The sequence below is a fragment of the Prosopis cineraria genome, unplaced genomic scaffold (genome assembly GCF_029017545.1).
Source record: "Prosopis cineraria cultivar Desert tree isolate PC_DT_omini unplaced genomic scaffold, ASM2901754v1 PC5, whole genome shotgun sequence".
In the NCBI taxonomy this organism is placed as follows: domain Eukaryota; kingdom Viridiplantae; phylum Streptophyta; class Magnoliopsida; order Fabales; family Fabaceae; genus Prosopis; species Prosopis cineraria.
The window spans coordinates 40,442,489-40,457,663 of NW_026555336.1; the positions used below are offsets into that span (position 1 = coordinate 40,442,489).

General features: G+C 36.1%; 3 protein-coding genes across 3 annotated transcripts; 1 reads left to right on the plus strand and 2 right to left on the minus strand.

Moving 5' to 3' along the window:
* Positions 1-359: 359 nt before the first annotated feature.
* LOC129311248 (protein OBERON 3) lies at positions 360-4,587 on the plus strand. Its single transcript, XM_054953401.1, has 2 exons — positions 360-2,341; positions 3,598-4,587. The coding sequence occupies exons 1-2, from the start codon at positions 541-543 to the stop codon at positions 4,182-4,184; spliced, it is 2,388 nt and encodes a 795-aa protein (XP_054809376.1). The 5' UTR covers positions 360-540; the 3' UTR covers positions 4,185-4,587.
* Positions 4,588-6,994: 2,407 nt separating this feature from the next.
* On the minus strand, positions 6,995-8,174 carry LOC129310620 (probable ascorbate-specific transmembrane electron transporter 1). Its single transcript, XM_054952516.1, has 4 exons — positions 7,978-8,174; positions 7,844-7,892; positions 7,551-7,744; positions 6,995-7,458 (listed from the first exon to the last, which is right to left on the minus strand). The coding sequence occupies exons 1-4, from the start codon at positions 8,125-8,127 to the stop codon at positions 7,198-7,200; spliced, it is 654 nt and encodes a 217-aa protein (XP_054808491.1). The 5' UTR covers positions 8,128-8,174; the 3' UTR covers positions 6,995-7,197.
* A 1,195-nt stretch (positions 8,175-9,369) lies between these two features.
* Positions 9,370-10,597, minus strand: LOC129312150 (probable transmembrane ascorbate ferrireductase 3). The gene is made up of 4 exons (XM_054954761.1): positions 10,380-10,597; positions 10,237-10,285; positions 9,896-10,095; positions 9,370-9,806 (listed from the first exon to the last, which is right to left on the minus strand). The coding sequence occupies exons 1-4, from the start codon at positions 10,536-10,538 to the stop codon at positions 9,540-9,542; spliced, it is 675 nt and encodes a 224-aa protein (XP_054810736.1). The 5' UTR covers positions 10,539-10,597; the 3' UTR covers positions 9,370-9,539.
* Between the last annotated feature and the right edge of the window lie 4,578 nt (positions 10,598-15,175).

The following is a 15,175-nucleotide window of genomic DNA, read 5'->3' on the forward strand; positions in this document are numbered from 1 at the left end:
AAAAGTAAGAATAAAATGTAAGGATTAAAAGATATATTAAAAAAAAAGTAATAATGACAGATATTTGATGCCCGAATATTTTGAATGCTACCATAAATGAAAGGATAAAAGTTGAAACGCATGGATATTTGTTTTCCAGCTAAGGTGCATCTGACCCTCTTTTAAGACCCAAAACAAAAAAAAAAAAAAAAAGGATTCAAGCGGAGGAGGATCAAAAGGTTGTAGACCCGGTCGTTTCTGTGAGCTGGTGGAGAAGAAAGTTACAGTCAAAGTGGTCCAATTCAGCAATTCTGTCCTTTTCACAGGGCTAAGACTGTAAACCCAACCCTTTCTGAAAATAAGCAATGCTTTCTTTTGTTTTTGGCGTGTAAATCCTGCCGTTGCAGACCAGAGCTATGGCTTCTTGAGGAATCGATCCTCCGGAGCCCACCCACTGCCTCAGATTCCCCGTTCATTTTCCGAATTATCCTTTGGTTCTTTCTTGCTCTGTCTCTCTGTGGCAAGCTTCTCTCTCTCTATCTCTGGTTGGTTGCCTCAGCCATGATTGGAGGGAAAGATCTTCCGAATGGTCTTGACTCTGACGGGGAGAACTCTCGGAGCAAGCTTTCAAAACCCAATTTTGACCGTGCCGAGGAGAACCCTGAGGACAAATTAGGTTATCCAGAAAAGGGTGCGTATTTTCTGAAGGATTTGCAGGAGGGTGGGGATGGAATTCTATTGAAACCCTCTAAAGTTGGGATTTCGGGCTTACAAGAGCTAACCCTCAGCTACCTCTGTGATAAGGAGATTCCTGGTAAAAGCTTGCTGAGTTCCTTGGAAAAGATCAGTTGCAAAGGTAAAGAAGTTATCGTCTTGGAGAATTCGAATCAGGACGAGAAATGGGTCGAACGGGATTTTCTGAATTTGAGCGAAACCAGGGAGAATTCTTCGAAGCGATCGGTTGAAGAAGGGGTTGAAAGGGAAAATAAGGACAAGAAGCCGAAGCTGGAGACGCTTAATCTCTCCCTTGCCTTGCCTGATGTCTCTCTTTCTCTCACGGCGTCAAACGCCCTGCAAAACGGTGATCAGCCGGTGAGGCCAAAGCCTAGCAAACCGACAGCGACTGCGTATTCAAACGATTATGCTGCCGCTTCTCTATCGTACTCGTATTCTCATCCCTTCTCGCACAATCCAAGCTGCTCACTTACCCGTAATTCTACAGATTTTGATTATTCAGTTAGCAAAGAAGATCATATCTGGAACTGCGGGGAAGGGACAAATGGATCAGTTCATAGTCGGTTCAAGCCAATAGGAGATGGGGTTGCCTTGTCTAATCATGGTGGTGGTGGGTTTAATTCAATCATGCAGGGTAATAATAGTCAGTATAAAACTACAAGTTCAGATAACCATTCTTTTTTCCCGTCGGAATTGCCTGCCAGGCCAAGATTTGAAGCTCACTCAGGGGACTCAAGAGGAAGGAATTCTGAGAATCTGAGAGCATTGGAAGGTTTAGATTGTGGGAAAGTAAGGAGGCTTTCTAGACCAGAGAAAATTCTCAGAGAGATCGTGTCGGAGTCTGTCCCAACTATGGCTGTGACGTTTCAGGAGCTTACTGATGAAGTGATTGCATCGACTAAGGAATACTTAAAGAAACTCATTGAGATGCCCGAGAAGAAAGAGGAATTGGTCAGCCTCCAAAATCACCTTGAGCGGAGATCTGACCTTACCAAGGAGACTCTTTTGAAGTGCCGCAAGGAGCAACTTGAGATTTTAGTTGCTGTCAAGATGGGGCTTGCAAGCTTCTTATCTGGCAAAGTCCACTTCTCTGAGATGTTAGAGATTTTCTTGCAAATGAGATGTAGAAATATGAACTGTAGGAACTTGCTGCCTGTTGATGACTGTGACTGCAAGATTTGTTCCGGAAATAAGGGATTTTGCAGTTCTTGCATGTGTCCTGTCTGTCTGAATTTTGATTGTGCAAGCAACACTTGCAGTTGGGTTGGTTGTGATGTTTGTTCCCACTGGTGCCATGCTGCCTGTGGCATTAAGAGGAATCTTATCAAACCTGGGCCTAGCTTAAAAGGGCCTTCAGGGACCACTGAGATGCAGTTTCATTGCAGTGGTTGTGGACATGCTTCAGAAATGTTTGGCTTTGTTAGAGATGTGTTCATATGTTGTGCAAAGGATTGGGGTCTTGAAACCCTGGTGAAAGAGCTTGACTGTGTAAGGAGGATTTTCAAAGGAAGTGAAGATCGCAAAGGGAAGGAATTGCGTGTCAAAACTGATGACATGCTCTTTCAGCTTCAAACCAAAATGGTGTCTCCTTTAGATGCCTGCAATTACATCCTACAATTTTTCAACTGTAAGTCTCTGGAGGTCTTTACTCTTTCATATTTAATTTATGTAATGTTCATTTAAGTTTTGTGTTATTCACGCCATACAGCATTTTAATGTGGATCATGCACTTTGAACATGTCGTAATCTGCTTATTCTCGCCAAATATTTAAGACTGATCCATTTTAGTTGTTGAGTTAATTGCCAAAAAACATGTCGTTTCACTGCATGATATTAAAGGTCTCATCACACCTGTTATTCTTTGGCGTGACTTATAAGTAACGGCCCATATTATTGTCATTTGGTATAAGTTATACAGCAGAGAGGACTGTGTCGCCTTGGAGGAGGGAAAGCTATACTATTGATGAATAGCTTGCTTTCTGAATGCATGTTTCAGTCAGAAAATTGGTGGCAACAGAATTCTCAGGTTGCTTTGGTTTGATGATAAAACTGGCAGGAAAATGATAAAAGATTATTATAAACAAAAGTTTTTGTGATCCGGAGAGATCTCTACTTGAGTTTGGTGGCATAGATTTTCAATGGTCATTCTTATGGGACACGGGGCCATTGGGTAAAACTGGGCCTGGAGCAAACAGGATGTGACATTCATAAGAAGAAATTTAGATGAGCCTCCACAACTGTCTGTTATATACACGTCTTTAAGACTATAAATTACTGTCAATGGTCGTCAGTGTCATCATAACTAATTATCATTACTTAGAAATAACAATAACAGGAAAAAATTAGGAGGAAAATGGAAGGGAAAATAACTTGGTGTCATGGTTATGTTATACAGGGGGAAATTCCAAAGAATAATTGCTATATATGCAATTGAAGGGCATCATTGATAAATGTTAAGCCTTGGACTGTTTATAAATTTCCTGGTAAAAAAGAGCATTAATGGCCTCTTTCTACTTTATGTTGGGCCATTCTTACAAATAAGTTAGGAAGCAGAGGGGATGGCATGCGAAGGGAAGGGATGGAGTAGAACGGAACTATCTTCCCTTTGTTTGCATACGCAATGATTTTAGGAAGTCGAAGGGAAAAAACTTGCAAGTTTAAAAATTCCAATCTAACCTTTATTAACTTGTTTTGAGTTGATTTGATTTTAAATTAGTAAATGACAAGTTTTCTTCTGATCCCATCCCCATCCACCCTCACCATTAGCTCCCATTGGAATTTCATTATTCTTGCTAAGTTTATGTGATGGAAATGCCTGTTTGATTTTAGCTAGATACTGATAATATTTGACATTTACTGTTTGAAGAAATTTCTGATTTTCAGATGCAGATGGCGCGTCAGACTTTCCTTCTTCTGGTATATCTTCAAAGGATTTGTCAGCATCTCAAGCTAATCTTGGGAAGGAAGCAACATCTCTTTCACAATCTAATTCTCTAATGTCAAAATATACTTATAATTCAAGCTTTTCGAGGTCACAATGTGATGTTCTGTCAAATGATCTTCATCAGAAAGATCTCAAAGCTTCCATCTTAAGTGAATTGAAAAGTGAGAGTGATTTCCAGTTGGGAGCTCTGTTAAGAAAAGGTGGTCTTGATAGCTTGGAGAGCATTGTGAGGATAAAGGAAGCAGAAGCCAGAATGTTCCAAAGCAAGGCAGATGAAGCCCGGAGAGAAGCTGAAGGTTTCCAGAGGATGATAAGGACAAAAACGGCACAGATGGAAGAAGAGTACGCAGAAAGGCTCGCCAAGCTCTCTCTGCAAGAGACTGAGGAAACTCGGAGGAAGAAATTGGAGGAATTGAAAGTCTTGGAAAGTTCTCATTGTGATTACTTCAAAATGAAAATGAGAATGCAAGCTGAGATTGCTGGTTTGCTGGAGAGGATGGAGGCAACAAAGCAGCAATGGGTTTAACTTCTTACCTGAATAATTTATTTTTAAGAATGTGCTAAATTGGGTGTAATTTATTGATACGGTGCCATTTGAATCATGTCTGTTTCTTGCTAGAATAAGTTGTTTTTGGTTGATAAATTTGAATACCGGTAGTGCTTAATTAATCCATCATTTTTCCTCACATACTGAGAGCCCAATGTGAGTTGTGCTCTTACTGTAATGTAAGGGAGCCTAGGTGTTTGGATAGGGTAAGTTTCCTGGCATCTGATATTTTGCAGTTGCTTGTTGTCTTGCCGTCTTTCTCTACTCACTGCTCACACTCGATGTAATATTATCTCCTATGAATTGTGACGCGCACATTATTGCCCTCTGTAAGTAAAAACCATTTGTAATCTGTTCTCTAAATGCTTGCTATTTTTAATAATTCCGTCTCTGATTAACTGCTCAAGACTTCAGTAAAATCAATGTTTATGTCTAAAGGGTTCTGTGAACTTTTATTACCGCCACCGGATTGATTAAGATCTGTTTCTATTCAGCACTGGATAGGTGCGTGTGGTATTTCTTTGGGGACTATTAGACAAAGTTTTTTAACCTTGTGGGTGGAGCTTAAAGAAGAAAAAGATAGTGATCACTTAATTAGGGGATTTATTTAATCAAGTGCCTTCTGAAACCGAGCATTTTCTTCCCATTTCCTGAATTTGATGATTAGGCATCGGAAACTTATACGTGGCAATTCTTTTTGTTTTTGTTTTTGTTTTTTTTTTTCTGTAAATGTTAGTGACATCTACCGAATCAGTCCAACTTCAGCGCCTCATAATTTGCTCCTTTTGTATTATACTACTTCTGTCTTAAATTATAAAATATTTTTTTAAAAAAAATTATGTTAAAATATAAGATATTTTAAGTAAATTAAAATTTTATTAAATACATCAATTTTAATATTATCCTTTCTCTTTTTATAATTAATTTATATTCCTTCTCTTTTTAATATATTAAGTGATGAGTATTTTTAAAAGTTTATATTTTTGTTTTCGAAAGATAAGGTTGTTGAGGATATTTAATGAGGTGTATTGGTATGTAAAATTTTATTTAAAAATAGTTTATAATTGAGGATGGAGAGAGTATTAGGGGCTATTTGAAACTGTTTTTATTTTATTGTTTTAAGAATTGATATTCTGTAGAACATGTTCCGAAAATAAAAAAATAATAAAAATAAATATTTTTTTCATTCTTTCTTATTCTTCAAAACAATAATTATAAAATACCTAAAAATTATTTTCATTTTTCTATTCTCCAGAACAATATTTTATTTTTTTATTCTCCAAAACACTTTTTAAAAATACATTACCAAATAATTTTTTTTTTGTTTTCTTATTCTAATAAACAGAAAACTATTCTTAAAAAAAATTTTCAAACATGCCCTTATATTTTTTGAGTGCTTGATCCCTAATTTGACTTTGATATGCGGTGACGTATTTATGTTTATCTCTTGGGCTCTGATATTGCACCTAATCCATTAGTGATAAATGCTACTAGGAAATCCAATTGGCACCTGGTTTAAAGAAAAGGTTAATGGGCAAAAATATTTATTAACTTTTTTCTTTAAGACTACCCAATAATTTTAAATGAATAAAGATGCATTTATAAACTTGTTATAATGAGTGAAATAATTCTCATTTCATTAAATTTGACTAATATACGTCAATATTAATCATTAAAAAATGGAAACAAACATAACATGAAAAAATACCTATAAATTTATGAGTTTTTGGTATTCTAAAATCAACAATAACGATGCATGAGTATCCATTAATTTTATAAAATAGGTTAGTCTTTATCGATCTGTTGAATTCTATTTTTAAAACTTTATGGTCAATCTCAAGTTGTTTTAACTAATTGGAAAATGTTGGAGCCAATACTTTAGGTTAATCTCAATAGGTCAGTCCAAATAAGCTTAAAAAATCTTTGAACTAAGATTGGGAATTTTTTTTTTTTTTACTTTGAGTTTATTCCAGTTGTCTAAATGAGCTAAAAAAAATATGAGCCAAACCTGAATCCGAACGAGCTTAATCTAAATACCTAAATTATTTGTTGTTTAATAAAATAAAATTAAAATTAGATAAAAATTAAAAATTTTATTTTTTAATATAAAAAATAAAATAAAATAATGTGTAATAATTCAGAAATTTAGATCAGCATAAATGAGTTTGAGTTGTTAAAGTTGAGCTTAGCTTTATGACATCTTTTATAAAGTTAATAGATATACATAAATCATTATTGTTGACTTTAATATACCAAAAGCTCCTATAAAAAAACTTTTTGAGTATTTTTACACTTTATGTTTATTTCTTTTTTTTTAATGGTCAAATTAATAGATATTAGTTAAATTTAACAAAATGGGTACTATTCCACTTATTATAACAAGTTCATGAATAATTCTTGCATTTTTATTCACTTAAAGATATTGAATGCACTTGTGGACAAAGTTGAGAAGTATTTTTGGCCTTTCATCATGAAGAAATGCAATTCTTCGCTGCTATCGCATTTTCTATGAATTATTTTCTAGAATTTTTTTTAATCAAAATAGCAAGTCCTTTTTAACAATTCTTTTGGTTGATTATTCTTATATTGAAAAGGTTTTCAATAAAAAAAGCCTAACTTCCTCTCATGTCTCAAAACTAAATCATTTGTTTTATTTGGTGAAAATTTTATGTTGACCTTTTTTTTTTTAAGTATTTTGCAACTCAACACCCGTAGTTTATTACAACAGTAAAATATTCGATACCCGCAAAGTTATCACTTTGGCTTCTAATTATGTTGAGAAAACTTGAATTAAACCAGTAATGTTACACTTCTGAAGGACAAAATAAGGTTTTTGTGCTTTTTCTTGGAGATCCCCTTCAATGAAAACAGCATGACAAAGGAGAAGTTGGAATTTAATCAGGTGTGTGTGGAATTAAGTGTGAAAGGCATTGAGACCCCTTGCCCGATGAATTGTGGATTAAGGGATGAATCTGGGGATTCATTGTTTTGATCAGTGGTATCTGGGGAGAATAACAGAGAGGCCAACACTGACAGCAAACAGGAATAGCAAGAGACCAGAGAAATTGAGGATGAGAGCCTCTCGGTTGCGACCAAGTTCCAGAAACTGAAAGCGTTGAACAATGCCCGTCTCTGCCGTGCACGCTGCTAGCAGGAATATGACCATCCCAATCAACCTGTGCCACGGCTTAAGTGAAGCTCTCGTCGACATTTCTGCTCTCGGGAAGAAATACGTGCAGAACGCCAACATATACTGTCACAAAAACAATGATTAATAATACGCATGCCACTTTTAAAATATGATGGAAGCTAAAATATAGTAAGCGATGGAAATATGCACTGTACCTGCAATCCGAAAGAGCAGATGGCAATCATGCCGAGCCATGAGTGTAAGGTGACCATGTGATGAGGATGCACCTCAGCCTTGAAAACTAAGATAACTCCGAAAATTCCAGATGCTAGAGCTATCAGATGCAGCAGCAGGTGCACCACCTTCACTGATCTGCTTTTTACTTCAAACGCCTTGTGTACTATTACAGCTTTTCAACCCATATTATGTTGTCAGTTAGATCCGTATATATATGTATATAGAGACTTGCGAGGATCAACGATAAATGATGAGGGATGATGCAGCTTACCTTCTCCTCCAACCAAAACAAACCCAATCATCATCATAAGAGTATGAAGCTGCAGAGAAAGAGAGAAAAGAATCAGGACAAGAGTACTTGTCAAACAAAGTCGCAGTACAACTGTTGATGAAGAAGAAGATGACGTTGAGGATCTCGGACTTGTTAGAGAAATTGACAGCGACGCCTTCGCGGAATTTGAGAAGCCAAATGAGCACAAGAGTGGCGACAGCGATGAACAACAAGTGGGCAAATATGGTGACCGGAAATGCGTATAGTTGGTAACTATGAGGCATTTTTGGAGGATTGAAGCGAATGAAGGAGTGCTTGTGCTGATAAATGACGGTGGTTTTGGCTAAGGAGAAGCCTTATAAATAAAACAGCAGCTAAAAGCAGAAAGAAACAAACAACACCGGAAGAACCGACGTCGTACGTCCGGCCGGCTGCTACATTGGTGACAAGTACAATGAAATGAAGCATTTTCTTAGGTTCAGTTATTCCCTTCGTCACCATGATTTTATCAGAGAATAAATGACCGAGTTCATTGATTCCGAGTCCAATTCACACGATCAAACTTCGTCACTCTCTGATGGATAGATGATCGAATGAGGGAGGGTCTTCAATCTCCATACTTGTTTTTAACAATTTCGCGTCCCTTGTGTTTACTATTATTGTTGTTGTTGTTGTTTTCTTCCGAGAGTACTGCAAACTTTGGTTGGCCGAAGAAAGTAAAAGTCGAAGCATCATGAGGGGGAAGTTTGTGCAATTAATTATTTATCGTTGCTTTGGATGGCCAGATGTGCCAGACAAGAAGTCCCTTATCATTTTTCTTCACAAGTGTATTCTCGAATTATTAATATAAATATACGCCGCAGGATCGTCGCTTCTATGGGTCCGGGTTTGGGTACCATGATGTTCATCAATGATGAAATCTAAATCATTTAAATTTTAACATAAATGATTCAGATTTAAATAATTATTGTATATTTTTATTTTTATATTTATTAAAATAAAAATTATAAAATAATTTTAATAATTTTTTTATTTTTAATATGATCTAAATTTAATTTAAATGATCAAATTTAATATTAAAATTTTCATAATTATTATATATTAATTATTTAAATATACTTTGTATAGTCTAGATTTAATTTAATACTAATCTGGCGTGTGCAGAATATATCTAAATAGTCAATATATATATCAATTATAAAAATTATAATATTAAATTGGCCTCTTTAAATTAAATCTAGACCATATTTAAAATAAAAAATTTTTTAAATTATTTTATAATTTTTATATATTTTTATTTTAATAAATATAATATATAATAATATTTTAAATTTAGACTATTTAAATCAAAATTTAAATGATTCAGATTTCATTATAGTGATAAACAGCATGGCGCAATGAGCACCCGAACCCATTCCCACATCTATGCAATGTTAAGGAGATTTTTCGTAATTCAGATTGATTTCATCAATATCAAAAGGGAAAAAAATTCAACACGTTTTTAGAAGGAATGTGCTAAAAAAATATTTATACACACCATGTTATTATTGAGAGGAAATGAATATGAGAATGATTACAAAATGAATTGAAAGAGTTGAAAAGGAAATATAAATACATAAATGTATATATAGAGAGAGGGGGGGGGGAGGAGGAGTGAAGAGCAAGAAGAGGAAGGAGGACAGGGCGTGTTGAGAGTTCAGACATAGTGGGCAAGGGCAACACTGAGATCAACAAAAACACCGAACAAGAGAATAGCGAGACCCGTGAAGTTCATCAAACGTCCTTCGCCGTATCGCAGGATGTGGTTCAAGCTTAAGAAAGTGTACTTCTCCATCAAACCCGTGAGAGCAGCACATATGCTCATGTACAGCAGAGCTCTCCCACCTGCTATGTGCCACGGAGCCACTCTCATCTTCGTTTCCTCCTGAGCTCTTCCCATGAACGTCAAGAATCCAACAACCCACTGCATCATCCACCCCACATATAATTAATATTAATTTAATTTATGCATATGCATGTGTTTCTTCTGATCATGATGTAGTGTGTCTATACCTGCAAGCCATACAAGGAGAAAGTGCCGATGCCAATCCAAGAATGGAGGCTGAACACATTCTCCAGGTGGGCCATGTCGTGGAACTTGAACACGGCGCATAAACCAACGATTCCCAGCACGAAAGCAATCAAGTGGAGCAACATGTGCATGAACTTCTGGGTTGACCTCTCGCTCGGTATCGTATGGTACGCCATCATTGCTGCTCACACGCACAAAATGTTTTACTACCCGTGCTGCTTAATTACTTTCTTAAACATGTATAAGTGCCAGTTCAAGACAATGATCATATGTATACGCGGACAAGATAGATGCTGATCATCAAGACTACTGTTATGCATACCTTGACCCGACATGAAGATATAACCCATGAACATCAGAAGAGGGTGGACCTGCGTGAGATTTTGACGAAGATCAACAGTTGGGTTAAAAAGAAGAAGAAGAATATGTAGGTAAGAGAATGGTTATCTGTATATAGTTACGTACGTTGAAGACTCGGTATCCGTTGAAAGAATCATACTCAATCCCCTCGCGAAAATGCAGCAGCCAGATGAGCAGGAGGATGATGGCGAGGATCCCAAACAATTGAGCAAAAATGGTAATGCGAGAGGCACGACGACTGTACACAACCCTGTCCATATCCATTATGGCAAACAGAGATTGTGGAAATATTTAGGACTTTCGAATGGTGATTCTGGTATGGTGGGGTGTGGTGTTTTAAGGTTCTTATACACAGATCAGTGTTTTTGGCTTTACGAAAGGGAGGGAGAATTGCTTGATGGGTTGGTTTTGGAATTTTGATCCAACAAAACTTTGAGCTTTAGCAAGCATCTTAACCATTGAACAAAAAAAAGAGGATATATTCTTAATTAATTTTGGAAGCCATCATGCATTCGAGTGTCCCACATTCCATAGAATCCAGTTCAACCCAACTCTGTTAGTTTTAAAGTGGGCCCACGTGATCTGGCCTTGTTCTTAACAATTAGGATTAGGATATTTGGATTCAGAGCAATTATTTACCCAGTCCCCTGGTCACTCGCTCATGTATCTGAGCATAACGAATGCGTCAGATGATAAAGCTGCCTTCAATAATAATGATTAGTGAATACTGAATAGTGAATGCGGCTATTCCTCGTTTCGTTGGTTAATTTGCATCATTAAATCGAGAAAATATTTGAATTGAAATGAGAGAGAGCGTGTGGGAGATCAAAACGACAAGTTGGAAAAAATTGGAGGCCTTCGGAAATCTTTAACAAGAAAAGTATCTTTCACAGATAAAAAAGTACTGCCGATTGCCACGAAGCAGATCAGATGGCTTTTCTTTTGGACAAAACTCTCAAACATGTGGCGGTGAAGTATGGGCTTATCCTGTCGATTTGGGTACAATCCATCTTCCTCACGAGCCATATTGGACCCTTGGCCCATTTCAACCTAAAAAAAAGGCCCAACAAACTCCTGCGCCCTTATCCAACACAAGGACAGGTTATATTGGATTTTCCCCCTTGCTAAAAAAAGGGTTTAAATCCACCCTTCATTGTTTCAGCTAATCCAAACTAATTTAGTGCTGCTACAACTTTAGCCTGAACTGTTTTGCAAGGATTTACAAGCCTTCAGAAGTAGTCTGTTCAAGTCAAGTCACAAAGAAATAAAGCCAAGTTTCCAAATTAATGTCATAAATTTGAAATAGTTTTAAATGCTTTTCAAACTTTAAATTCGTTTCAAACTATTGTCCTTGCTGTCTCACATACGGGTAGAGAAAAAGAAGATAGAAGCTTGGTTGACTATATATGTTGATGAGGCTGCATATACCCACGAGGACCACACTCTAAAGTTGGAGGTCCTTCCCCCCACACAATTTTAATCGTGTCTCATCATCACTCCATTTAACTACGCACGTACTTACACATTATCTCATTCTTCTTCTAAACCATGAAGAATTTCTCAGTCAAGACAAAATCGTTCTATAATTTTTCTTCCCTCAATTCTAATCCTAGGAACATATTCCTCCCTCACTTGACATTTTCTGCCCAAAATCCTAATTATACTTTTTAATTAATTAAGAAATTATTCAATCCATTTCAAAAACAAGTCAAGAGAATGCAGCTGGTAGCTGGCTAGCTATGATCGATGATGCAAGAGTTAGGTTAAGTTTTTCACTGCATTTCCAAAATATTTTAACTGATCTGGTGAACATATTGATGTCTATGGTCATCATTATTGATAGATTTCTTTTTCGTTATGAATATCATGTTCATAGGATTGGCAAGAGAAATCATGGAGGCACATACTCTCCATAGTGGTTGTCAGATAAGCATAACTACTTTGATAGAGACATTTGCCTCAATTCACTTAGCTACTCTTGCTTCTTTATCCTCCTTAATTAATTCTTACTTTAGTTTTCTGCCATGTTCAATTGCACAACGTCGAGAATTTTTCTTTTTGCCATTGCTAGACATCTATTTTTTAGGTCCATTCGTTCGGTTAAATCTAGGATCATTAATTAGCTTCCTGCATAAGCTTGTGGCGCACGTAATTGTATTATTTCCATAATTAATGCATATATATATATATATATGTATATGTATAGGGGCGCTTTTTAAACAAGAAATATAAAATTGGAGAGAACAATTCCCTAAATTTTGTGCAATGCGAGCGTACATGTGAACAACCATTAAAAGACCACAAGAAGATTGGAGTTGTTGCCATTGTGGGAAAATTTCTTACCACGATCACGACATCCTTTGCATGTAAGTTATTGGCAACATCTATACAATTTAATATATCATACCATATTTATGCGTGTGTAAAACTTTTATACTTAAAATGAATATCAAAATTAACATAAAATGAAGCTACAGAACTTAATTTTTTTCCCCTTTAATTTATAAATCTAAGATCCAGGAGGGCCTTAGCTTGATTCGTTTGTGTGTGTGTGTGTGTGTTGGATATGGGAATAAAGATAAGGATATGTATGAATCGCATGCAGAACACACAGCAGGTCTACAAAAGCATGTATAAGTTGATAATAAATATTGTTGCATGAAGTATATGTGAAATCATGTAGACATAGGTGAGATGAGTTGGTGCGCGCTTGTGTGTGTAGAACATACGAAAACTGAGAGGAAAAAAGGACTGACAAAGACGTAGAGATATGGTAGGGCCGTAGCAAGCAGCGTCCATGTGTATATATATTTGATGGCAGTTTATGTATTCAATGTCACCATATGTCACCACATATACATATATATATATATAATTTTTTTTTATATTATGCATGTATTATACATGCTTCCAATGTCTAATACCCTCTTAATTATAACTAAATCGTGGCTCCACTGGTTCACCACCCATGAACATCATTGCATGTTTAGGTAAAAAGGCACAGTTGAGTCACATTCATATTCGTCTCATTCCTTATCTTCTCACAGTTGTCTCAGAAAATGACTTCCCGGACCAGCAACATATGAACCAGCACTTTCAAGCTGTTTTTTCTGCATATGAGAGCATCAACTATGTATACCTGCTGAAGTAACCCTCACATTCTTAAATGCCACCTTGTTTGTTTTCCTGCTAAATTACTACACACACGTATCTATTTTGAGTGGTACATATGTACGTATTTGAAATGATGGAAATATAGAAGCCACAACTCTAGTGTATGGCTTTTCAAGAATTGAGTGGACGAACAAGCGTGTTCCGTTATCCATGGTGGCTGTAAAAGAGAGGAAAGGGACTTGCGATGATGTGTCAAGCTGGGGCTGAGCTGTACCCCCACATCCATCATATGTTTCTGCTTCTCTCAAGCTATCTGATAAATAATATTTAATTTGATGAACAATGCTATATATTTTAACATGATTCAAGTGCTTCTTTTAATTAACTTAGCCCGTCTGAAATATTTACTACCTATAACTTTACCTGATCTGTGGTTGTCAATTGTCATGGACCGCTAAAAATTGTGATAGGTTTCAGTTATTAATTCATGCAGCTTAATGACTTTACCACTCAATTATGTACGCGGTTAGAGGGAGATAAGGATAAGGATGTGATATATAAGAGTGTGATCATAATTTTTTGATATATAAATGTGTGTGGAGACCATTAGGGGAGTGCTAATTTGTCCACACATGTACACCACTTTACTTTGATGGGAATGTTACGCCAATAAAATCAAAGTGGGCATATATTTCCCAAACGTAACATGAAAGCCGAAAGCTATTATTCTTCTAAATATTCTAACCCTGACCAATCAACAATTTCTTTTTAAGTATATTGTCCAAAACTGATCCAAACCTCCCGTGCATTTTTCTAGTGCCATGTACAGGTCTTCAATCATCTGAATGTCAAACAATATCTCTGAGCCGCACCTTCAATCTAGCCTTTGAGAAATGAAGAAGGTGCTTATTTCCCTGAATTTCCTGATCTCATTTATCTTTTGTAAACCATATATGGTGCTATAGGTATATTAGACTCCACCACATAGGAATTTCTATAGAAATTCTACACACGCAGACCGCATATATATAATTTCGCTAGGGATTTAAATTTGAAGTCTTTCCAATGCCAGGTCTGCACGTTGAAGGGAGATCTATCGTTAGGGTGTAATAAAAGTCAATGATTTTGTGATGAGGAGGCATGTAGTAATGAAAAATAAAAGAAACCAAAGTAATCAGAACATAAATATGCACTGGGCTCTTGATTAATTAGTACTTTGCCAGGATAACTTATACACCGGATACAGCAAAGAGTCCAGTCCTCAAAGAACACATAGGAGCAGTTGGGCAAACTGCCGCTATATATAGCAGCAGTTTTTATTATTATGCTTAGCAGAAAATTAAATCTGAGTGCAAATTAACCACATTAATTCCATTTTGCTTGTAATATTATATGATAATGATTTTCATTTTTTATATGCGGGTGTTATACTGCTGATATTATAGATTTTATCATGTATGTTGAAAATATTGGTTGTGAAAGTATATGATTGTTTATTGATGACAAAGGTGGTGAATACCGAGTGATGATTTTATTTTGTTCAAGCTTTATGTCACTACTCGAATGCGGGGGGCCTATGTTGGATGTGTATAAAGTTCAACATCATGTCAGAAAATGGCAAGCTCCATTAAAAATGTCAATGATTTAGCTTCAGATATAAGCAAGGGATATATATATATATATATATATATGATTGATGAATGGAGCAGTAGTTTTTTTAAAAAAATAAAAACAAATGAAATGAAGGTAAGAGAGAGCTGGAGATGGAGGGGCAGTTATGAGTTGGA